Raw genomic sequence first — 26,113 nt, forward strand, 5'->3', positions numbered from 1 at the left:
GCCGCAATTTGTGTTATATCGACACTCGTCGCCTTAAAATACATTTGCATATATGTACGTTTCTAAATCTCGATAACAGAGTTATAAGAAAACTATATTTTAACACGAGTAGCCCCGCGGAATAATATCTGATTGCACAATGGCTCTTCTCTCCGGAATTTTCCAGAAGGATCGCTGCAACAACAATGTCCGCGATGTTTGATTGGATGGAAGGATTGTTTGTTTGGCCTACCATTGGTTGCTGAGCAGTAAGTAACCTACATGTTCGACGACTAAACATGAAATAATGCGTTACAAAGATGAACCAGACGCATTAAAACATTATACAAGACCCCAAATTGATTTGTTTTGTCCACACTTTCTCTTTTAAGTCTAACCTTGCTAGTAGAGATGTTTATTGTATCGTACAATATAAGTATAAATACATTGAAATGGCGTTGGCAAGCAGAAGGAGATTTGTTTGAGCTCAATTAGACTTATCTGTCAACAGATGGAAAACGTGCATGGCAAACTCATGCTGTTTCCAAATTAGCTTACAGCATAAGGCAAGTGGTAAACCAACCACAGTTGGCCTCATTTATACATTTCGACTTCCATATCATATAAATATATAGCCTAATTACACTACATACGTACATGTATTGTGGGCAAACTCATGGATGAACACAGTAAAGTGTTATAGCAGGGGTATCCAAAGTGCAGCCCAGGGGCCAATTGGGGGACAGATCTTGTTTTTTGTTGGCCCGTGGTACGATGAAACAAGAAAACTACATTTAACATGACTTTAAGCTAGTTTTGTTGCGCCCCTCCCACCCTCCCCACGCACACACAAAAGCATCACAATAGCACATGATTCTGCTGCAACCACAATTTGCAAAAATGTAAAAAAAAAAAAATCAAACTAAATATCAACGTTGTAGAAGCAATAAACATGTACCTTGCCGTTTAATATAGAAAATCAGCTGGCGGCAGTGACGTTGCGGAAGTGCGCCGGCGAGTAAAGTGTCTGGTCACGCGTGCTGTTTGACTTCGGCTGCCGCAAGCATGCTACGGTGAGTTTGAATGCTTATGTTTTGTTGTTGGAACCAGAAATGAGTGTTATGGATATAAAATGAGACGAGCAGAAACACAGTGCGTCACTGTCAATGCGCCACTGGATTGATAGACTGTTAGGCGGGTACTGGAGTACATGTGTGCACCGCTGCTGATGACGGAGCCACTCCTTTCACATTTACATACCTCTGAAATGACAAAATTTGGAGGTCTTGCACCCTTGTCTTGGTACGGTCCATTGCCTATCTCTTTTACAACTCTGGTATAAACAAACACTGTTGTCCTAGTGGCGCCTGTGTCCTACAATGCATTGCGCAGTCGCAAGATTTTGTCTTCGGTATGATCCAAAATGGCGCTGTAAACAAACCGGATGGTATTGGACGCTAAACAAGCAGGCAAACGCAAGCCAAGGCAAAGTCTTGGATGTTAAAATTTTGGATGTTAACCAAAAAATGTACTAACAGGGGCGGATGTTAACCGAGGTACCACTGTATTGTTATATTGTTAACAAACTCAGGGAATAAGTTCTTGGACAAAGGAGAGCTTTGGGGGCAAAAAGGCAAAGGATTTAAATGTATGATATTGTTGTAATTGTTCACAAGTGTAGGTTTGTTTGTTTTTTGCCTTACATCTTTGTCCTGTGTCTTATTCGGTTTATAATCATGATCAACAATTAAACGCAAAATCACAAAATCTTTCAAGGATGGTGAAACATTCACGGTAAACATTAACAGTATTGCCCAACCCTAATAGGTACAGTACTCTAACTGGAGCTATCTGGTCTTGAAAAGAAGTCCAGAATGAGCTGTACAGACTAGACTAGACTAGAACAGACAAAGTCCTGACCATCATTTCATATATGAAATAATGATCTAAACTCAAATGTATGTTTGTGGATTTCTATTTGTGCTGACATGATACAGCTCAGACGCATGTATCTGGGTCACGATATTTCCTCCAGCAGCATGTCATAGGACACCCATCCCGTGATGTACCACGTCACACAGAGCTGTGTGTGTCAGGGTGAACTAGTTCAACCCTGCAAGAATGTGTTTGTGCAGGTCTGCTGTACTTTGCCCTGCCCCTTGCTTGGAAATAATTAGTGTGCCTCCTAAGTGTTCCAGGAAAAGGCCTGCTAGCTTTGTGCTGTAAAAGTTTGCGTATTTTCATGTGAAAAGAGGGAATTTTCAGACTCATTATTCACACTCCTACCGTCAGGCAGACGCTACAGGAGTTTGAAGTCCAGGACCACAAGACTGGCGAACAGCTTTTACCCACAGGCCATCAGGCTTCTCAAAGAAGCACTCACACACGCCGCACGCAACACACGCACACACTCATAGCACTTTTATTTATTCACTTATTTATTTATTAATTTATTTGTATTATTTATCTGTATTAATGTCTCTTCTGTTGTTGTTGTTGCTTAATATATTGGTATTTATGTTTCTTATGATGGTATTTATGTTTCTTATGTTCTTATTCTTTTTCTTGTGTTTTCTTTCTTTTCTTGGGAGAATGAACAGAATAAGAATTTCATTGCATAGTATAACTGCCTGTTTTCCTATGCATATGACAATAAAACTCTTGAATCTTGAATATGTGAATGAAACTGAGATCTCATGTATTGCTGTAAATGAGGACACCGTACTTATGTAAATGCAAACTGTGATGGACTTTGACATGTTCTGGGTGGGGCGTCTGACTCCACAACACGTTTCACAACACACAGCCCAGACCGGTTTTGCCAGAAGTTTCTGAGGTCAGGTACATACAGTCACATTTATCTTGTAACTGCTGGGTTTTACGTATGAAGTAATGACTTTATTTGTTGCTTTGTACCACAGAATGGACCTTGTGAAATATACTGGTGGCTGCCATTGTGGAGCTGTTAGGTTTGAAGTGTGGAGCTCGCCAGACCTCCATGTTTTCCATTGCAAGTATGGACATTCAGTTACATCAATATACAGTATTTGTTAGCTGGAAAAAATTATTGAAATATGTTTTAAATTATGCTTGTTCTCATTTCCAGCTGCAGTATTTGTACAAAGAAACAAAACCATCATTTCATCGTCCCCAAAAACAACTTCACACTTTTGCAGGTAGGTAGTGCAGCGTCCAAATACATTTTTTTTTTTCAAGTTACTTTTTCTTTTTCTCCCATATAGGGTAGGGATGATCTGACCACATATACATTTAACACTCACAATGCCAAGCACACCTTCTGTAAAAACTGCGGCGTTCAAAGTTTCTACACACCGCGCTCCAACCCTGATGGATATGGTGAGAGCAAAAACTGCTGACACGCCACATGACACACAATTTTCACCGTCAAGCCATTTTCTCCACAATGATAGCAGGGGTCTTCAAAGTGCGGACCGGGGGCCATTTTCTGCCCACAGCTCAGTCTTGATTGGCCCTTTGCATATTCAAATGATACAAAATAATTATCCATAAGATAGACAGTGAAACCTCGGTTTTCCGTACGATTCGGTTTTCAAGTAAATTTTGTCCCAGTTTTTGTACACCCTCTCGGTTTTCATACGTAACTAGTCCATTTTCCCACGTATCACTTTGCGGAATTGAGCGCCTAAACCAGGGGTGTCCACACTTTTTCAGCACGGTAAAAACGAAAGCATGCAAGGGCCACTTTGATATTCTGTTAAAGCAACACACGTAAATATACTGACAAGTTATATGTATTTCAAGAAAAAAATGTATCTCAGCTTTATGATATAGCCAATTATTACATTTCGGTTTTTGTCTGACTTTTTGGAAAGCATTGCTGACGAAAACCGAGGTTTCACTGTGTTATTGGCCATTTCACTAATTTGCTGTCACTGATAACACAAAGCTAAGACGTGGATGTTTTGCTCCTTTATTGATCCACAAGGGAAGTTGCTTGGTTACAGTAGGTCAACTGCAGAAGAAAAAGACAAACACTCTTAAAATAAAATGCTATGCAATATGAATCAAATATAATCAGTTAAAAAAAAATTTATATAAGATTTGCATATTTACAAATACTGTGTAAGAATATAAATACAAGCAAACATACTTTATACAAGGGAGGGCAGACAGTACAGCAGAATAATGTGAATTATCTTTTAGAGACAGGTGAGGTATTGTAGAGCTGGATAGCGTGTGGAATGAAGTCCTGTAGCGTTCACTGGGGGAACGGAACTGGAGGAGTCTGTTGGAGAATGAGTCCAATGGAGTGGGTGGGTGGGGTTGTCCATGATGGAGAGCATTTTGTCCAGTGTCATCCTCACTGTTACAAACGCCTCCAACCGAGTGCCGGTTGTTCTTGTTCAGCTTGTTGTTAGCTTGGCATACACAGTATTGACGTACATAGGACTGGTTTTAGCATCTTTAATGCATCCAATGTATCAAAGTGCCCCAAAGTGCATCCTTTATTTTTTCTGAAAGCTTGGACACCTGTGGTGTAGAGCCACTGACATAAGCAGGCTTTATAATGTGGTTAATCACACAATGAAATTTTGACTTATTGTTGCTGAGTAGCTATTAAATATAGTAACCCTTCAATATTGTTCATTTATTTGCTATTATCTCATTCCCAGGTATTGCTCCACATTGTCTTGATCCAGGTACGGTGCAAAGCGTCACAGTAGAAACATTTTCGGGGGACAATTGGGAAGAAAGCATGCAAGCACACAAGACCATCAGAGACATGTCCAAACCAACGAAAGAAGCAAAATAATTCTACTGTTGTCTCAGAATCAGCAGTCGCTTTTAGTCAGTGCTATGCAAAAGTAAAGCAGTGCAATGGTCTCAACTGTGGGTCAACTTTTCATTTGATCAAGCAATAAAGATGTTTATACGGAAAATCTGAGAGTCACAAAGCTGACCTAAAAACAGCTTATGAGATTAATAATGACTTACAAACCCAAGTGTAAAAAAATAAAAATAGTGCATCTTCTAATACATTTTGTGAGCCTTTGGTGGGTGTGGAATTATTTGGAATGTGTTGACGTACATGTATCTTGAGAAGGTGACGTACAGATAACGAAACCAAACCAGTTGAGTGCGATGACACAGCATGGCAGCCTGTTTAAAAAAGAAAATAGAAAACGTGAATAGCAGTCAAACTTGAAGCAGTCTTGATTGTTCTTACTTTGCACTGCCTGTAGCCTTCTGAGCCGATTATACAGCAGAGGGATGAGGGCAGAAGCCAGCTGAGAGGGAGTTCTAAGAAGAAAACATACTTCCTGAGAAGGCCAACAGTCACCAAGGAGAGAAAGCAGCAGTCTGGGGGATCAGGAAGAGACCTTGTTTGTAAATGTTCACTGCAGCTGCACATGATTATTAGCAGTGTAGGCCATTCTCATGCTACTCAGGTTCCAGGAATGGACCGTCCACTTCCACAGAGGCATCCTTAAAAGTCAAGAACTGATATAATTGGCTAAAATAGGATATTTTTGTCCACATCTATCACTCAGTCTGTTTACTTCCTGGGTTTCAAATGTTACAATTTTTTTACTAGGGAGAGACAAAAATAAATGTGTAAGAAAAAAGAGCTTATGCGGCGATCAAAGAAAATGAAAAAGGAGTTTAAAAAAATCAAATACCGAAAACATTAAAAATACTGTAAAAAAACATTCTATGTGTATAGATATGCTCAATAAAAAATTAGGGCGGTCAAAAATAGCGCGTTAATGGCGGTAACTTATTTAATTACGTTACAATTTTTAGCGGACAAAATAAAAGGCCACTCCAAAATGTGCATTTTTACCACTTTGGCCTGTAAATGATCTTTAAAATGCCTGTTGAGATTGCTTATGACAGAGAAATGAACATGCAATTCACGAACAGCAGCTCTGCGTATATGGAGTGGCCTTTTCTTGTGGCCACACTAAGTCACACCTGTGCAACAAAGGAGTGGCCTTTTCTTGTGGCCACACTAAGTCACACCTGTGCAACAATCATGCTGGCGAATCAGCGTCTTGATATGCCACACCTGTGAGGTGGATAGATTATCTGGGAAAAGGAGAAGTGCTCACTAACACAGATTTTGACAGATTTATGAACAATATTTGAGAGGAATAAGCCTTTAGTGTACTTAGACAAAGTCATTATGAGTTCAGCTCATGAAAGATGGGAGCAAAAACTAAAGTGTCCATTTATATTTTTCTATCCATCCATTTTCGTCCTTTTATTTGGGTCCAGGTCACAAGCGACGCAGTCTCAGTAGGGAAGTCCAGACTTCCCGGTCCCCGGCCACCTCTTCCAGTTCCACCGGGAGGACACCAAGGCGTTCCCAGGCCAGCTGTGAGACATAATCCCTCCAGCGTGTCCTAGGTCTGCCCTGGAGCCCTCTCCCGGCCAGGCATGCCCGGAACACCTCACCAGGGAGGCATCCGGTCGAGATGCCCGAGCCACCCTCAACTGGCTCCTCCTCCTTTACTCTGAGACCCTCTCGGGTGACCGAGCTCCTTACCCCATCTCTTAGGGTGAGTCCAGCCACCCTACCCCCTTCCAGCTCAGCTGTCTTCACCACGAGGGTCCAATACAGCGACCTCATTACTGCAGACGCTGCAGTAACAAGACCTTCAGATATTGAACTTCTTCACTTATTTCTATAGTGTAAATAAATACAGGAGTAAAAACATTGTGCAATGTATAAAAAATGCAGTACATAGATAATTGAATGAAATCAAGTTGAATGATATCAGACACTAGCATATCAACATTCTTAAGCTTGTGCTGTTTTAAGTAATGCACTATGTACTAAAAACTGAGATAAAAGAAACAAAATAACAGAAAAAAAGCTGAAAAGCGTAAAAGTCTTGACTAAATAAGTAGTTTTGACCTGGATTTCAGATTTTATGTTGCTTAGATTTCTGTGTTTGCGGTGTAGAAAGCACTCTGCGACCACTCAAAACTGCATACGGATAACACAGACTTGCTGTACAGCCAAGCAAAGAAGCTTAACGGTCACATTGGGGCTAATTCAACACCACCACCACCGCCCTTCCAGGCTCATGTGAGGTCAATGAGACAGGTGACGTGTAATTTTTGCACTGTACAACCTTTGGGAGCATGACTGATGACGCGGCTGATAGTTTGGAGATGACTCACTCATGGCTATGAATTACAGCCTGTCAACTGTGCTGAATTAGCACGTCATTCATGCACTTCATCAACTGCTCCTGCAAGCTTTTTTGGTTTCTGTGCAACCAATGGACCTTTTTGACCTTACTGGTTGGATGTGCAGCTCCCAGCCTGTTGGGCATGTCTCCTTGTTTCGCTTTCACGTGTTGTTTGCATTTCACAAAGAGAAATTGAGAACAGACACTTTGAACAAGTCCCAACCATCATTATGGTAAAAGAGCAATAGTTTCAAGCACGTCGTCAGGATAAACAGAAAGGTGATTTCAACTAGGATACAAAGTGGCCTCGTGTGTGCACAAGAGGGCGCTATACATTAACCAAAAAACCCGTCTGTTCCTTTATAATGGGTTATACCTGCATAACCGACGCTTTTGGTCACTTTTCTGCATGGTCAGCAAATCATCTATGTAAGTCACAAGTTTAAAACAAAGCACACATACCATTGGGTACTTGGTCAGTGGAAACGAGGTGCCTGTAGGTGAAGAAAAAGAAAAGTTTTGTTAAAATCATGGAAGCAAACATGATGAAAACACGGGGCTTGTGGTTGTGATGGGAATTTAGTCTCTTTTAAGGGAGACGGTTCTTTTGGCTCACCTCACGAAAAAAAGTTTCATTTTTTTGTTGCGTATGCCGCAACAAAAAAAGACACTGCCCTGTCGTTTTGGTTGGTTAAGCAGCTGAGGGCCTCGTTAATCAATTTCAGCTGTATTGGTGTTCATGGAATTAACAACAGGTGCACTTCAGTGGCAACAATTAGAAAACACTCAAAACAGGACTGGTTTTACATGTGGAGGTCATTTCAAGTTTCTCCCTCTTGATCTTGATTGATCTGATTTTGGCTTGCGTAATTATCTCTACTGGCAGTATGAGGCGATTCCTTAACCCTACAGAAGTTGCACAGGTTGTCCAACTTCTCCAGGATGGCAAATCCACACGTGCTGCAGCAAGAAGGTTTACTGTGTCTCCCAGCACTATCTCCCGAACATGGAGGAGATTTCAGGAGACTGGTGGTTATTCTCGAAGAGCTGGACAGGGCCGTAGAAGGTCCTCAACCCCTCAGCAGGACCGATACCTGCTCGTTTGTGCAAGGCGGAACAGGCTGAGCACTGCTCGTGCCCTACAGAATGACCTCCAGAGGTCCACTGGTGCGAATGTCTCTACCCAAACAATCAGAACAGACTTCATGAAGGTGGCCTGAGGGCCCGACATCCTGTAGTGGGCCCTGTTCTCACTGCCCAGCACCGTGGAGCTCGACTGGCATTTGCTCAAGAACACCAGAATTGGCAAGTCCGCCACTGGCACCCTGTACTTTTCAGACGAGAGCAGGTTCACCCTGAGTACCTGTGATAGACGTGAAAGAGTCTGGAGAAGACAAGGAGAACGTTATGCTGCCTGCAACGTCGTTCAACATGACAGGTTTGGTGGTGGGTCAGTGATGGTCTGGGGAGGCATATCCATGGAGGGATGCACAGACCTCTATTGTCCAGGAAATGGTGCTCTGACTGCCATAAGGTATTGATGAAATCCTTGAACCCATTGTCAAAACCTACGCTGGTGCAGTAGGTCCTGGTTTCCTCCTAATGCACGACAATGCCCGGCCTCACGTGGCAAGAGTATGCAGGCAGTACCTGGAGGATGAAGGAATTGAAACAACTGAAAGGCCTTCACAATCCTCTGACTTAAACCCAATAGAACATCTCTGGGAAATTATGTTTCGGTCCATTAGGCGCCGCCAGGTTGCTCCTCAGACTGTACAACAGCTCAGGGATGCCCTCACACAGATCTGGGAGGAAATGCCACAAGACACCATCCGTCGTGTCATTAGGAGCATGCCGCGACGTTGTCAAGCATGCATACAAGCTCGTGGGGGCCACACAAGATACTGGAAAGCATTTTGACTTGCAGAAATTAAGTTTTGGAAAAAATGGACTAGCCTGCCACATCTTCATTTCACTCTGATTTTATGGTGTCTACACAATTGAGCCCTCTGTAGGCTGAAAACCTTTATTTCCATTAAAAGACTTGGCATCCTTTTGTTCCTAAGACACTGCCCTGTCGTTTTTTGTATAGATATCCAACTTCATATTGAGATCTGATGTATCTAATGTGTTTATTTAAAGTGCTCCTTTTAATTTTTGTGAGCAGTGTGTGTATGTGTATATACAGTCAAACTTGTCTATAGCGGCCACTAGAGGGAGTCTGCAAAAGTGGCCGCTATAGACAGGTGGCCTCTATAGACAGGTTGACATCCAGTTTGAATGTTGACCAGTAGAGAGAAAAAAAACAAAAAAAAGGGAAAAAATAATAATAATGTTGACCAGTAGAGGGCACTGCGGACTGCGGATAAAAGTTGTACAGCACTACTAGGCTTGTTATTATCATGGTTCATGGTTCATGGTTTTAATTCATCCTGAACATGCATATGAGTCAAACAGCAGCACATCACATAGTACAATTCACAATTTTGCATGTCCAAAAAGGAGTAGGAAGAAGCAAAGCTTATTTAATCCTACCCCTCATCAGTTTCACATCAGTTGCAATACATTTATTCACCTCTTGTTCTTCCAAGTGTACTTTGTAGGTCTACATGACAATGTAGTGCAATCATAGCAAAGGTTTTTACTTACTAAAAGGAAGCTAGAGGCTTAATAATAACTGATAGAATATATCCACGACCCACAAACAAAGCTGTGCTAGTAATGTCTTATGCTTGTTTTTAATATTTTACTTTTTATACGGCAGTGTCATTACAGCTTTACTTCATCAGGAAGTGACGGGAAGTGACGGTGGGCGTCCCGAGCAGGAGAGCTAGGCTCAGTGCTAGCTGTGAGTTTGGAGAGAGTTGGGAAGTGTGTTTATGTTGGCGTGGATGTAAAGTCCTGCAGTGTTCTCCGCTGTTAATAAAGCCATTAAAGTGCATCGGCGACGTGAGTCTCTCCTTCCCCACAACAAGTGGCATTACAGTATTGACACACATTGTGCACATTGTCTCACACCAGGAAATAAACGGTGTCACTTGTTACAGGCATTGCCTGGACAGCTATGTAGTGGGGCTTGTTTAACCTTTGCCTTGTGGGCAAGCAGGAAGGAGAGACGATGCTGAGAGATGTGTGTGTGTTCTGAGCTGCTGTCTGGTGGCCGCGTTCAATAAATAAAGTTGGCAGAAGAAACAGGAGAAGTTTCCTTCTTTGCTTCGGAGCTGAATAACACTGACAAGTTAACAGACTAGTAGCGAACGGAAAAGAAGACGGCTTTTTTGTGTCGAATACAGAAGATGAGGACTTTGATGGATTTGTGGATGAGGATTGATGAAAAATAACGTGAGTACATTCTAAAATACTTCAATTAAGTACAACCGAACTCAGTTTTGCTCCCGCTGCCGCATGCATGCTAGCGTATGTTTTTTTTTTTTATTGTAGCGTCGCTGGGAGCACGTCCTGTTCCCAGCCTACTTTGCGGTAATGTTTTGGTGCAAATGCTCTTAAAGTTACATGTTTGACCAGGAAATAGCAAGCTCAAAAGAAGACGGCTTTTTATGTGGAACAACTGGCAGTTTGTGTGGGTCTTGTGAATGATTGTGACTGAGCTAGGACTCAGTAATTAAAGTCTACACGCGACGGCTTCATTGATTGAAAAACGAAACTTTTTCGTGCATGAAGCTTCTACTTGAGTCGGTAATTTGGCCGCTATATGCGGTCAGATATTGACCAAGGGAGACAAAATGGGTGGCCGCTGGCCGTGTTGGACAGGTGACTGCTATACACAGGGTCTATAACATGTAAATTTGCTGCGGGGGGATTTTTCAGTGGCTGCTATAGGCAGGTGGCCGTTCTATAAAGGTGGCCGCTAAGACAGGTTTGACTGTACAGATCCTTTCCAAAAAGTTGTTTAATTTCCATAATTCCATTCAAAAAGTTAAACTTTCATAGATTATAGATTCAGGGCCCACAATTTAAACGATTTCAAGTATTTATTTGTTTATTTTTACATAATTTGGGCTTCCAGCTCATTAAACCCACGAAAACAGGAATTCAAAAAATTAGAATACTGTGAAGAAATCAGCCCAAATTTTGCAGGGCATGAATGTTTTAAAGTGAGTGTCACACACTAATCATCTACTAAAGTCAAATCACCTGCACAGGCTTCCCCAGGTGTCATTAAATTGCTTCAGTTTGGTTCAATTGTCTCAGTTGGGTTCAATATGGGGAAGACTGCAGACATGACAACTGGCCAGAAGACCATCATTGATACCCTCCATTGGATGGGTAAGCCACAAAAGTTCATAGCTAAGGAGGCTGGTTGTTCACAGAGTGCTGTGTCCAAGCATATCAATCGAAAGTCTAGAGGAAGGGCAAAATGTGGCAGGAGAAGATGCACCAGCAAAAGAGATGACCGTGGGCTTCAGCGGATTATCGAACAGGGAAGATTCAAGAATCTGGCAGAGATCCAGAAAGAGTGGAATGAGGCGGGAGTCACAGCTTCAAAAACCACCACATTCAGACGCATCTGGGAGATGGGCTACAACTGTGGGGTTGTTCGGGTCAAGCCACTTCTGAACCTGAGCCAACGTAGGAAGCGTCTCCACTGGGCCAAGGAGAAGAAGGACTGGACTGTTGGCCAGTGGTCCAAGGTCCTCTTTTCCAATGAAAGTAACGTGTGCCTTTCATTTGGGAATCAAGGTCAGAGGGTTTGGAGGAAGACGGGTGAGGAACAGAACCCAAGCTGCCTGAGGTACAGTGTGAAATATCCACAGTCCGTCATGATTTGGGGTGCAATGTCCAGTGCAGGTGTTGGTAAACTCTGCTTTCTTAAATCCAAGGTCACTGCAACAGTCTACCAGAATGTTTTAAAGGACTTCATGATTCCTTCTGCTGATGATCTGTATGGAGATGCAGATTTCATCTTCCAGCAGGACCTGGCCCCTGCCCATACCGCCAGAAGCACCAAAACCTGGTTTGATGCCCATGCCATCACAGTGCTTGACTGGCCAGCCAACTCACCGGACCTAAACCCCATTGAGAATCTATGGGGTATTCTCAAGAGGAAAATGAGGGGCACCAGACCCAACAACAAAGAAGAGCTGACAGCAAGCATCAAGGAAATCTGGGCTTCCATAACTCCCAGGCAATGCCACAGGCTGATTGCTTCAATGCCACGTCGCATCGAGGCAGTGATTAAGGCAAAGGGATTCCCAACCAAGTATTGAAGATTGACATATCGTTTTGAAAGTACCATATTTTGATTGATTTGATGTGATCCTAATTTCTTTCTTTTTTTTCCTGCAAAAACTGAGAAGTAAGTGGTGATTTCTTCACAGTATTCAAATTTTTTGAATTCCTGTTTTCGTGGGTTTTATGAGCTGGAAGCCCAAATTACGTAAAAATAAACAAATAAACACTTGATATCGTTTAAATTGTGGGCCCTGAATCTATAATCTATGAAAGTTTAACTTTTTGAATGGAATTATGGAAATTAAACAACTTTTCCATGACATTCTAATTTTTTGAAAGGGTCTGTATATATAATACCATTTTTTTACATGACTTTGTTTATGTGCTCAACTTGGAACAGATAAAACACAAAACATACCCATCTCAATTTGACAAAAAGGTCCAATCTGTGTGTACTAGGTGTCACAGGACACTCTTACGTGCGTTCTTTGTCTCTTGAGGTTATGGTGCTACTGCTACTCAGCGGCATAGGAAATCATCACCGACTGCTCGGGGTGTCATGTGACGAGACAATACACGAGACAAGATTTTTTACATTACTTTTAAGAAAAGTACAAAGAAAAAAGATAAAAAATAGATGACTATATACATTACACTCTTCTGTGTGTATGCCAGCGGCCCCGCCTCCACCCACAGAGTCAAAGCAACCGTATAACTGACAAAAGGGCTCACTCTATTCATGCTGTTTTTCTATGGAACAAACACACCAAGGTGCTGAAAGCAATGCACAGAGTGAACTCTCTTCCTGCCTGTTTGACATGCAAGCACATACAGTATATTGAGGCCGGAAAAATTGTCAAGTTCATCTTCATCTATTGTGTGATTGATTAATTTATTTATCATCATCCCGGGCTTAGTGCCCACGAGACAGTTTTTTTCTGCATGACAAGTCTTGTCACCTTTAATTTTGTCACAACAACTTGTGACACCCCTAATGTCATTTGCAAATTTACAACTATTTACTGTGAAGCAACACAACATAAAAAAGTACAAAACCAAATACAGTGGAACTTCTTTTAGCGTACGCCCCCGATTAGCATGTTTTTTGCTTAATTTTGCGTACGACTTGTCATATTAACACACGGTGTGAGTGCAACTGTGTTCATTATGTATTTTTGGCACAAATCATCCTTGTTAGCATCCTTAGCTTGCTAACAACATGGCAAGTGGAGCCGGCAGTCAGCTACGTCGCCCGTCTATGATGTCAACAGCAGTTGACTCTCAAAAATGTTAACGCAAAACACGTTTTTACAGTTTTACAATGATACTTTCACATGCAGAAAACAATTCTATGTTGGGTTATTTTGCAGACGTGATCAAAAGAAAAGCAGAGACTTGAGGTGTGAAACACTACTGAATCCAAAAAATGACTCATGTCAAAACAGGAAGGTGGTGTCCGTGTTGATGTCTCTGCTGCATCGCTATGTTTGTCAACAATCACATCATCAATGTAACCTTAACTGTTCATTTATCCCTTTCATCCATCATTTATATGTATTTCCAATTGTTTATGCATGTACAACTGTAAAAATATGTTTTGTGTCAACATTTTTGGCTTTCTGGAATTAATTGGATTTACACTATTTCTTATGGAATAAATAGATTGAGTATGTTTCTGTTAGACTCGGACGTCTGTATACATTAACTCCTTCAATACCAAAGACGTATTTATACACTTTTATAATCCTGAACGCCTGATCCCAACAACATATTTATACGTCTTTTACGTTTTGTCACGAGAGAGGCAAAAAAAATGGTGATGACACAACTATCCACTAATGCGTTTCACTTCAGTGCAATTTTAAGCCATAAAAGCGGCCACACGGTGGCAGAAATGCATTTGACAAGAGCTTGGCAGGGATCACGTGGATGGAAGAATCACACATGACAGGAAGGAGGAACTGAGAGAGTGTGGAGGAGTGTAGCGTGCATAAGGTTACGCATTGTAGGGAAATTTTAAAGCATGCACACGCACGCACGCACACACACACACACACACACACACACACACACACACACACACACACAGTTTAGTTACAAATGTGAAAATGGTAAATAGTTGATGGTTTTATATTTGTAAATAAATTGTTATTTTGATGTTTTTTGTGTTGTTTATGTTGGTATAATTGTTTAGATATTTGAGCTGTCACAAAAGCAAACAATATTTGTGTCAAAGTGAAAGTTATTCTTGAAATGTATCTTTTCACAAAAAGCTGCTTTTCTCCCTTTTTTAGTCGGGAATTGATATTTCCTGAAACTTACCTATGTTCTACTGCTGATTACTAAAGAACAAAAAAGGTAGAAACAAACCTTTTTTTCTGGTGAAAGACTAATGTTTCTTGTGGTATGTTCCATGTTTCTATAGCCATACAACACAATATTCTGTGTGCCTTGAAAGATCAGTCCAAATGGTGTAAAATGGGTGCTACTGAAGGGGTGGTCTTTTGAAAAACAATTTTGCTAGAATTGCATTCAGAGAAACACAGTTCACCAATCACGTGCAGCTTTAACACAAAAAACGACAGCTGGTTCACTTCAAAGAGCTGGCTCTAAGAGCACATCACTTAGCGTTGGCAACGTGGACTCGAATGAGCACCATGTACTTGCCAGGATGTGAGATTAGAGATTTGCTCGCTCTGATTATAACACAAATTCAATCAGTGCCCTCGAAATAAGCTTGTGCAGTGTTAGTTGTATTAAATGTTGGAAGTGACCTATTCGGTTTCATGCCTAGATGTTATTTCAAGAGGTCACATTTCATCAATATAAGGCCTGCGGCCACATGAAGGAGAGGTTAGGAGACCAAGAATGTCATGAGACCAGTCTGGTTGGAAGATAACAAGGCCCTCTTTGCCAAGAGAGAAGCAGCATCAGGCTGATGCAGCTTGTTTGGTAAGCCTCCCCAAACAGGAACGGTCCTCCCAATGCACCACTTTGGTTTCAGGATTTATTGTTGCTCTCTGGGTGCTTTTGAGGATTCTGTTTTGGGGCGACCGCTCTGCTATGTAACAAAAAAACATAATGCGAAAGCTTTTACCTTACAGCTTTATAGATAGATCTGTGGTTGGCATGGCCACTGACTCCTCTTCCATCGAAGGTCAGCACCTGAAACAACAAAACACTGCAAGTGAAAGGCCAGAATCTGGGTGTACATTCAGAACAATTTTTCGGGTTCCTGTCTGAGCCTGTCTTTGGAGGTAGTTGGCAGCCACCGACTGATATTTAAAAGACTTTTTTCTGTGTACATGCTCGCACCCTGAAAGAAGTTAACTTAAAAAAGCAGGTCTGAGGCAACAACAACAAAAAAGGGGTTGCCTAAAAACTTTTTCTATAAATCATATTTTGCCGCAACTATGCCTTTGCACTCTAAACCCTTAAATAGCAAACTTGTTCCAGCGAGGGCTGCACACAGTGAAAAATGAAAGGATGCAAGGGCCACTTTGATTTTTGTAAAGCACCACATGCAGACGCGCTAAAAATATTCTAAGAATGCACTGCATGCTTATCAAGAAAAAAATCAGCTTTGTGATGTAGGTGAATACGCGTATTATCGGTATCAACGTGCTCTTTGCTTTCTTCTTACATAATCTTCATACATTTTGTTCTCGTAATCAACATGATTTATTCCCATCATATTGTGACTTTTTTCACCATAACATTATAACTTTATCCCCAACCTAATTTTCCTTTATTTTGTTATGTTTTAAAAAAAGAATATTTAAAATCTATGCTACTAAAAATGACATTATTTTTTGGCATGTTACAAGTTTATTAAAATGAAAACTTGTTAAAATTGTGACTTTTTTCTTTTAATATTTTTTCTTTATTCTTGTAACAACTTTATTCAGTAATAAAATAATACTTCATTTTTGTGCTATGAGAATGATGCTAACACTATTCTGATAAAACGACGACTTTTTCTAGTTACATTACAATTTTTTTCTTTCAATATTTGGATTTTTTTTTTTTTTTTTTTTTTTACAGCTGATTGCTCCATTTTTACTGTTGTTTAAAAAAAAAAAGTTTTCTTGTTAAGTTATATTCTTAGAATGTGCCTGAGCCGCACTTTGGACACCCCTGATGCAGCCGAAAGGTCACCATATTTGGTAAAGGGCAAGAAAAAGAGAGTAATTCACAGTTGTTTGTCGTTTACCAAAAGGACATCATACTGTAAATGTTACATGCTTAAATTTGTAATTAATCAAATAAAATTAAATCTATAAAAATATGCCTCAAAAGCCAAACAAAAACAGTCACACCAGAAAATCTTGTAAGACATCTGGTAGACATCTCAAGTATTGACTGACAAATTGCTGAAGGGCACCAGTAATGGAACAATGAAAAAGTGTAATAATAACCATAGAACTGGAAATGAAACTTACTGCAACATAGAAAAGAGAGAGTCTGGCTGCTCAGTAAAATATGGCCAATACAAGGAATTAAAGGTACACTTGCATGACTAGAGGGAAGATGCCCACCGAGGCTCGCTAACCTACACAGTAGCCCATATATGCACTGCTCACAAGTCATATGCAACCCTTACTAATTCCAGCCACTAGATGACAGTATCACTTTGCCTCACTTCACTCTCTACTGTCCATCAAGCACCAAAGGTTCCATCCATCCATCTTCTATATTGCTTATCCTCACTAGGGTCACGGGTATGCTGGAGCCTATCCCAGCTGACTTCGGGCGAGAGGTGGGGTATGCAAAAGAATTTTTTCATTTTCATTTTGTTCCATTCCCGTTAGCTAATGGCACGCAACTGCACCAGGGTTCATATGAATCTCTTTGCAACACATAAATTGAATCTAAAAACGCCCCCTCCAAAACATATCTTAAGAAAGTCTCCACATAACAGTCACGCTTGAGCAGGAAAAATAGGCAGCTTGCAGGATCTTTATAGACACCACAAGTGAAAGTAGGATGCTGGGCGAGGGTGATACAGTTGCCAAAACATATGCTTAAGAAAATAACAATGCAGATTCCTTTGGCTGAATGGAAAGTGGAAGGTATCACACAAAAAAAGTTGTACTGGGAAAGGCGAGAAGACAACTGTGCATACCATGTTGAAGGAGTGAGCTTCCAAGTGTTTCGCAATTATAGAGGCGGCCAAGGAAACACTCCATTCTGCTTTGGGATCATCTGGAAGTTCCCTGGAAAGCAAAGACATGCACTCTGGTATCCGCTCGGTTGCAGCAATGTTACATCAGTGTTTTACTGGGGTACATCATGTCTGGATTATAACCTCACTGTAGCGAGTACAGATACGGATATACTGTATGTACAAGCAAGCCATTAAAAACAAACATGTGCAGACATTCAAGTGCAATGGAAGTTTCATGTTTCAAGCATTAAAAAGTCTATAATGTTTTTAGGCTTTTTAGGATAACTGGTTTTGAGGGAAAGTTTATTTGTACTTGCATAAAATGGGGGAAGCTGCAGGGCCATGTCCCCCCCCCCCCCCCCCCCCCCCCCCCCCCCCAACCCCCCCAACCCCACCCGCTTTTGTTGCCAACAATGACTCGGGACATTTGCGCCGGCAGAGGGAATTGATGGATTAGGTCACAAATCTATTGCCTGACAGTAAAGGGTCAGGCTATGGTGGAAGAGTTGGTGTGCAGGGGTTGCAATGTCAGAGGGGGGAGGGGCTGCAGGTCACAGACAGTTTAAACCTGTCTTGTCATCCTGGGAATCCACGACTGCACTGCTGGGGTTTAAACTATATCAAAAGCAAATGCATTCTGCACAAAGACAACTCCGCCTACAATTAACAAGTTGTTTCAACTTTGTCTGCACATCTTTGCCAAAGACAATGTTGAAAAAAATGTGTTTGTGTGTTTTCCACTGTTAAACGAATCTGGCTCAACATTTTATAGTTTCTTTCCTGGACGGGGCTACACCTCTCCACCAAGTTGTGGGAAAGCCGAGCCCTACATTTTTGCTGTCTTCTTGTGCCTTTATATGATATTACAGCATGTTTTCACCGTTACATTTATTTAGCTTTGCTTTTTTTGCTTCAGGGTGAGAGGGGTGTTGGGAATCAACACAAAAAAATACAAGACTTTTCTCAAGCAGACCAAGTGTCAGCTTCACCATGGCAACACGGCAAAACGTCCTAAAATAACCTCCCCATCTAGCATGTGTAGCCGTGCATGTGGATGTCTAATTGCTTGCAGGCTTTTGCGAGCAGTGGTTGAACTTTCACCCAGTAAGGGGATTCTGTGTGTGTATGTGTGTCACAGTGGGCTTGTTTAGTCTGGTCACATGGACCATGGGCCTGTGGAAGGGCCAGACTTCTGCACACTCACATTTACACTATACTGTAGGGCAGGGGTGTCCAAAGTACGGCCCGTGGGTCCCTCGTTTTTTTATCGGCCCTCTACATATATTGAAAATAAACTAAAATAATTATTAATGAGATATGTGACATGTATTTTCTCACAGGCAATTTGTACTGTCTGTCAAACGTCTGCAGCATTTCTTGAAATGCTGGCTTTTCAAGTGTATTAAAGAGCAGCATTTCTTTTGCTATGACTTTCTGTGAACGCTCACCATTTTGCGCCGTTCCGTTTGTATTTACTTTGCCGACCAAAGGACACATCTCCTTCACCCTAAGATAGATACTTAAAGATAGATACTCAAAGAGAAATTCACATCAGTATACTCGCAAGTCGGTAATAATTTAGAAATACGTGATAATACAGGTCAAATGCACAGCACACATGTTACATGATACATGATGATGAGGGTGATGCTACGTTAGATACGCACACCCAGGCCTTTGTCTTGGAATGTGTGAGTACAGTATGTCTGTATTAAACTTTATTTGGGCATTTCTATGCGTGATAATGCTTCATTTAGGCCAAAAACACTTCAAGTTTGCTTAAATATGCATATTTTGTCTAATAATAGGCCGTAGTCAACCGGGAAACAGCGAGGGACCGTGACATGACACTGTTATGACACTGGTAGATTTGTGCAGCCAGCAGTTCTAATCAACGGCCGGGAGCAGATGAAGGGTCAAGTCAGTGCAAGTGGAGAGGCAGCAGAGCGTGTTCCGATCGAGCGTGATCACAAAGGCCCCAAAATGCAGCGGGGCCCCAGATTCTGTCAACACAGCTGTCCCATTCATCGGCAATAATGGGAAAATCCTACTTTGAAACAGGACTCACTAGTCATCTGACATTTGACTTCTTAGAGTTCTAAGCTACAGTACAGACGTGGGAGAGAGTTGCCACCATGAAATACACCTACGGTATACTCCCTCACAGAAGTCTATAACCCGGGCTCCAGACTGCCACCAAACGGTTGCATTTAGCCACTAAAATATGAGACATATTGAGAGTAAATAACCTTAATCGACGGCTGGTACTATTTTTCTACCCTTACACAAATGTTTCCTAGTACAGTAAAAGGTCATAACAGCTTTGCTTTTATTTTGGTTATAAAAAACTAAGAAGACCCGGACAGAGATGGTCAATAGCACTATGGCTCCACACGTGTATTCATTGAAAGACACTCTTTCAAGCAGAAATACTCACACACACAAAGACAAACAATGTGGAATGCCCTACATTAGCAGTGCTCCAAGCTTTGCCAAAATATAACCCACAGTTGTCTGCGGTTGGCTTAAGAAGACAGTGGCCTGGAGGGGATTGGGGTTGTGGGGGGCGGGGTGGGTGTTAGGAAAGCAGTGAGCGATGGGAGAGTGGTGTCAAGAGTGAGCAGGGTTGGATTTCGCAAAGTGCTGATTAGATGTGTGTTCAAACACCAGAATACACAGAAGAGGAAACCGGGCTATACTCCCAAGTGCAGACAGTTCTGAGATCAAAGTTCATCCACAGTTGCACAGACGCACACAGAGAAATCCACACAGATTCACATTTAGGCAGCCTGGGGGTTCTTTAAAAACATTTTCAATGGAAGCTACACTCCGCAAGAAATAATAAATCCTCTTTTCACAACATCAAGCATGTGGTCATGTGCTCATGGATGGCGATGAACTAATTAGTCATATTTAGTGCGTGAATCTCATTTTTAATCTCAAACTTTCCAGTTTCTACTGTATATGCAAGTTGCTTTTTTACTTTTATACAAATCACTTTTTATGCGTTGGACTTCTTGTGCTTGGTTGCTTCGGGGTGGAAACCGATGGTCAATCACACCCTAAAGTGGGCATTGATTGGCTGCCATTGTGTTTGGGCTTGCTGGGCATAGGCTGATAGGGTTATCCCATTGCAGCAGTGTTGTTTTTGTCAACGGTGCCGATTACAATATCACTTAGTTGACGAAAAATGAGAGGTGACGAGCTAAACATGACTCTTTGATAGCTAAAATGTGAGGAGTGTTTTCATCGATGAGACGAGACTGGACGAAAATGTTAGTGAGTGGTCTATCAGATGTTTAAAATGCATGACATTTCTTCCTATTGGGTGTGGAATCTTTCAGTCAAGAACTAAAACGTAGCAATGCATCCTAGCTTAGCATGCAGTGCACTTTCTGCTCAACATGCCGGAGGCCAATGACGTGCACAACGGTAGCACCTTCGGTGTGAAACAACGCACTGATTTATAGTTCACTTTCAATATAAAGAACAACTGAATGCATTATCCAGAGAGACGGCGGTCAACGTGGCTGCAATCTCAAGCACCTGAAGGCTCATCGCACTGATCTACTTTCCAAGATAAGTTACACGTTGTGTTAACTTATGGTATACATAAATGCAACGGTCCTGGACAATTGGCTTGTAATACATTTCATGGGAAGCCTAAAGCTTTCCACGTAAGTCCTGGCACAAACTTAGTGATAACTTCAGACTAAGGTTAGCTTTGTTGTGCTAACGTCAATTCATTTGTGTATTTGTGTGTTGCTGTTACGTACGACGAAGTATTAGGGCCACATTGAGAAAAAAAAATCATATGATTTTTCGAGAATAAAGTCCTAACTTTAAGAGAATAAAGTCCTAACTTTACGTTACAAGCATTTCCTGAGACAGCTATGAAAAGGGGGACTTATGTGACAGGGTAAGGAAGGCGGAATTGTAAGCGCCACATGCAGGGGAAGGGCTAGACATGCTAATGTGTTTGTACTCAACTGCTCTGTTTTGCTGCCACGTTATCAATAAAAGCTTGCCTGAAGCAAGAGGAGAGTTTCCGTCGCTGGACCAAGAGAAAACAGAGCTGTGCTCTATTTTCCCTTGGCCACGTATGACACGTAATCTTCTGACTTTTTTCACATAAAGTTATGACTTTGTTCTCTAAATCTCAGATTTTTTTTCTCAATGTGGCCCTACCACTCTGTGGTAGTTACGTGACTATAGAACATGAAGGGACTTTTGAGCGGACAGCAAGCGTAATGGCGAAAGATGGATGTGGAGGGAAAAGTGTATCGTGTTTACATTCAGTGACGGTGTGGCCATCTTTTTGTATGTGTATGTTCTGTCAGCACGTTGCGATATTTTAACAGGTGGAGTTTATGTGCTATCACAAGTAGAGTCTGCTAGCTTTGGGCCATAAACTAGCTTTGGGTACGTCAGTGACCTCATGTAGCCCCAAACATGACCTGCGCTCTCTGAGCTGCACTTACAATAAAGTTGGGACACACACACGTAACTAAGTCAATAGTACAGTTACATTACAATTTAGGCCATTGCTCAGAAGGAAGGCTTCAGTACTGTATGGGTGACAGTCAAGTGGTTAATAAGCTATCAAAACCTATTTTTGTTTTGCTTGTTTGAAAGTCAAGGCCATTCAAAAATTACATTTTTAATTATAATAAATGTTATTTTTATGTATTTTTGAATAAAACCGAACTGACTAAAACTAGACAAAAAAACTAGACTAAAACGTGTTTATTTTTTTGTCGACTAAACATATAGAACTGACTAAAATGTGACTAAAACAAGAAGCATTTTCATCCAAAAGACTAAGACTAAAAATAAAATGGCTGCCAAAAACAACACTGTATTGTATTTGGGAGGGCAAGGTGAGGAGCAGTGAGTAGCACAGAAGAGTGTGTGACAGCTAAATATTATTCAATACTTGTATTGCTCAGATAACTGTTTCTTACTGTTTTTTGATGTGTTAACTTCAGTGCTTTACATGGACGTAACTAATCAAAACTAAAGGTTGCAGGCAGCACTTGGGACTACTCTCAAATACAGCGGAATGTAAATGGCTGCATCTGCATCTGTTCAAGTCTGTTAAAAAACAATTGTTTACTTTATGAAGCCACTTTTTAAAATGAATAATGTAATGAATTTAAATGAAAATACCACAAAGTGAGAGATTAAAAAAATAGAGTAAACACTTAATTACATATCATAATTAAATTATAACTCCATTTTTTAAATCTCCTGACAGCACTAAGTTTTAAAGCAGAAAACAATTCAAAATGCATATAAATGATGATTGAAAGGAATAAGTCAACATTTGAGGTTACTTCATTGGCGGTGCCCATGTTGATCAAACTGCCATATCACTGTCTTTGTCAACAATAACGTCTTCAGTGAAGGTAAAAGTAACCTTAAATGTTGATTTATCCCTTTCAGTCCTCATTTATATGCACTTCAAATTGTTTTCTGCATGTACAACTATAATTGTAAAACTATACTGCGTTAGTTAGCAAAGAACTACAGTCAACTTTTGATGAAATCATAGACAGTCGACGGAGCTGACTTCCGCTTTCTGTTTCCACGTATTAGCAAGATAATCTAGCTAACAAGTACGTTTTGTGATAAAAATACATTAAGAACACAGTTGGACTCACGTAGTGTATTAATAACACGATAAGATGTGCAACATATTGTGCACTAACCGGAAAATGTACACAAACAGAGGCAAAATTTTGTTGTAAATTTTCGACTTTAACAGAAAAACACGCTAACCGGGCCGTACGCTAACCGAGGTTCCTCTGTACTTTTATAATGTATTATTTTTAGAGTGTGATGGCTGCTTACTTGTGGTTTATGATGGTGATCCTGGAGGATGGTATGCCCAGTTTGGCACAGCTGTCAAAAAGTTCTTGTTTACGCTGAGCACCTTGATTGTAGTAGTCTCCTGTAAACAAATTGGTGGACACATAACAGTGAGTAAAATGAAAGGCTTTATTCTGTGAGCAGCTACTTTCCAAAACATCACAAACAATTTTAAATGATTTTCAGCAGCGGTATACAAACTTTCCAGCGAGTGCCACATAGTGAAAATGAAAGGGCCACTTTGATATTTTGCCTTAAGATATGCTAAGAAGTTATACAGTACAAAACAACAGCATCTCAGCATTGTGATATAGCTGAAAAGACCTTATATTGGTATGAACTTTGCTCTTTGCTCCCTTGATTCTCATTTTTGCTGTTGCTTTTTTTTTTTTTTTACATTTTCCAAATATTTCACCTTCCTTCTTAAAGAAGCTTTGTAAAAAATGTTTATTTTGACTTATAACTTTTTCCCCAACCTAATTTTCCAAAAGTTTCCACTGTGTTTTTTGTTTCCATCCATCCATTTTCTATACCGCTTCTCCCCTTTAGGCTCGCGGGGACATGTTGGAGCCTATCCCAGCTGACTTCGGGCGACAGGCGAGGTACACCTTGGACTGGTGTCCAGCCAATGGCAGGGCACATATAGACAAACAACCATTCACACTCACATTCATACCTATGGACAATTTAGAGTCGCCAATTAACCTAACCTGCATGTTTTTGAAATGTGGAATGTGGGAGGAAACCGGATTACCCGGAGAAAACCCACACACACATGGGGAGAACATGCAAACTCCACACAGAAATGCCCAGGGGAGAATCGAACCCAATCTTCCCAATCTCCAGACTGTTACTGTGTTGGCCAACATGCTAACCACTAGACCACCGTGCGGCCCCGTTTTTTGTTCCTCATATTACAATTTTTTTTAAAATAACATATTTTTTTTATATTACAACTCTATGCTCCTAAAATGACATTATTTTTCCTCATATTACAAGTTTATTGACATAAAATTATGACTTTTTTGTTAGAATATAATTTTTTTCTTCTAATATTTTGAATTTATTCTCATAAATTTTTTCCCCCATATTTGCTGTTGTTTTTTCCCCATTTCAGCTTTCTTCTTGTCAATTTTCTTCTTGTGATTATGACATTATTCCTATAATATTTTCACTTTATTCTCATAACTTTTTCGGCAACCTAGTTTTCCAAAAACAACTTTATTCTTTGTTGTGTTTGTTTTTCCACAATATTACAATTTTAAATAAATCTTCTTTCTTTTATATTTCAACTTTATGCTCCTAAATTAACATTATTTTTCCTTATAATATTACAAAGTTGTTCTCATAAAATTCCAACTTTTTCATTTAATATTTGTACTTTATTCTTGTTAAACAGCTGCTTTTTGTTTTTTAAAGCTTTCTTGTTTAATTATATATTTAGAATGTGTCATGGGCCAATAAAAACAGCATAGCCCCTGGGCCGCACTTTGGACACCGCTGATTTAGAGAAATGCTTTGTTGTACCACTATGGTACCATTAGCGTATGAACATCTTGATTATAGGCTGGGGTAGGTAATACTCTTAGGAGATATTACACATGCGAGGGGTTTCTGAGTACCTTTGTAATATGAAGACTATGAGTCAAAAGTCAAAAGTTTGGACACACCTCATTAATAGCAGTGAGTAGGTACATCCAACATTTGACTGGTATTGTAAATGTAGCCATAATTTTAATACTGTAATAATTAATACTGTAATAATAATTTTCAAGTATTGGAGAGTGACAGTTTAAAAAAAAAACTTTGCCTTTACATTATTTTAAAAGTGCACCCGGCAAGCAAAATACTGTATTCCAAACTTTTTCCAACATTTAAACTATGCAATTAGAAGTATTTGTGACTACTGATCAGGCACAAAAATAGCACAAATCAAACGACAAAAAACGAAATCCAATTGCTAAACACTTGTCCATTATAATAGATAAGTGCACATCAAAAAAAGTAAATAACAAGGGTCTCATTATAAATGTAGTGGTTATTATTATTATTGTTATTAGGTCTAACTCGAGCACAAACTAAAACGTCAGCGAACGACCTTCTTGTCTTAAAGGACGTATTTAACAATTGGTTATTAAAAAACAGACATGTAGTGATACTTTACCTTCTGATAAGCACATCAAATGCACGCTAACTTTAAACTCGACAAGTCGTATGATCGTTGGTCCAAAAAACATGCATTCATCATCTGGGTGTGCGGTTACAAATAGAGCTTTAATGTCACTTCCATTTGTTTCCCGGGATGGTAGAACATTCATTACATAGTCGAACGGTTTCCCTAAAGATCGACGATATCGATAATAAATGCATTTGAGACAAACCACATAGGCTACAGTGGCGACGACAATCAACCATTCGTCCATTATTTTCAACCGTACTCATAAATAAACCGTGTTAAAACTGGCCTCACACAAATGGTTCCGCATATGAAACTAAACGTACATGCGGAAATTATTTGCACAAAAGATGTCACATTATCCAAAACTTGCATTAAAAAATATAGCTTTATTTCATTTATTTTATATTCGAAGTTTCCCCCAGTTAGTATCGACAATTTACGCATATGTGAACATTGCAAGAAAAATTAAGGCGATTATTAGATTTTTTAATAGTCTGAATATGAAGTGCATTGTGTGAAATGAATAAATAAGGATAAGCG

General features: G+C 40.3%; 2 protein-coding genes across 6 annotated transcripts; one reads left to right on the top strand and one right to left on the bottom strand.

Moving 5' to 3' along the window:
- Positions 1–32: 32 nt before the first annotated feature.
- On the top strand, positions 33–4,996 carry cenpv (centromere protein V). Of its 2 annotated transcripts, XM_054754251.1 has the most exons (7): positions 33–248; positions 955–1,052; positions 2,786–2,815; positions 2,901–2,993; positions 3,086–3,155; positions 3,222–3,336; positions 4,635–4,996. In XM_054754251.1, the coding sequence occupies exons 2-7, from the start codon at positions 1,045–1,047 to the stop codon at positions 4,772–4,774; spliced, it is 456 nt and encodes a 151-aa protein (XP_054610226.1). In that variant the 5' UTR covers positions 33–248; positions 955–1,044; the 3' UTR covers positions 4,775–4,996. The 2 variants fall into 2 exon arrangements, with proteins under 2 accessions (XP_054610226.1, XP_054610227.1); XM_054754252.1 differs by lacking the exon at positions 2,786–2,815 and having other exon boundaries at positions 38–248.
- Positions 3,053–25,821, bottom strand: pigl (phosphatidylinositol glycan anchor biosynthesis, class L). Of its 4 annotated transcripts, none has more exons than XM_054754249.1 (8): positions 25,559–25,821; positions 23,377–23,476; positions 17,482–17,572; positions 15,454–15,521; positions 7,626–7,657; positions 5,189–5,322; positions 5,051–5,121; positions 3,053–3,973 (listed from the first exon to the last, which is right to left on the bottom strand). In XM_054754249.1, the coding sequence occupies exons 1-8, from the start codon at positions 25,815–25,817 to the stop codon at positions 3,970–3,972; spliced, it is 759 nt and encodes a 252-aa protein (XP_054610224.1). In that variant the 5' UTR covers positions 25,818–25,821; the 3' UTR covers positions 3,053–3,969. The 4 variants fall into 4 exon arrangements, with proteins under 4 accessions (XP_054610224.1, XP_054610223.1, XP_054610225.1 ...); XM_054754248.1 differs by having other exon boundaries at positions 3,053–4,651; XM_054754250.1 differs by having other exon boundaries at positions 3,053–5,121; positions 5,189–5,262.
- Positions 25,822–26,113: the final 292 nt, after the last annotated feature.

The sequence above is a fragment of the Dunckerocampus dactyliophorus genome, chromosome 16, assembly GCF_027744805.1.
Source record: "Dunckerocampus dactyliophorus isolate RoL2022-P2 chromosome 16, RoL_Ddac_1.1, whole genome shotgun sequence".
In the NCBI taxonomy this organism is placed as follows: Eukaryota; Metazoa; Chordata; class Actinopteri; order Syngnathiformes; family Syngnathidae; genus Dunckerocampus; species Dunckerocampus dactyliophorus.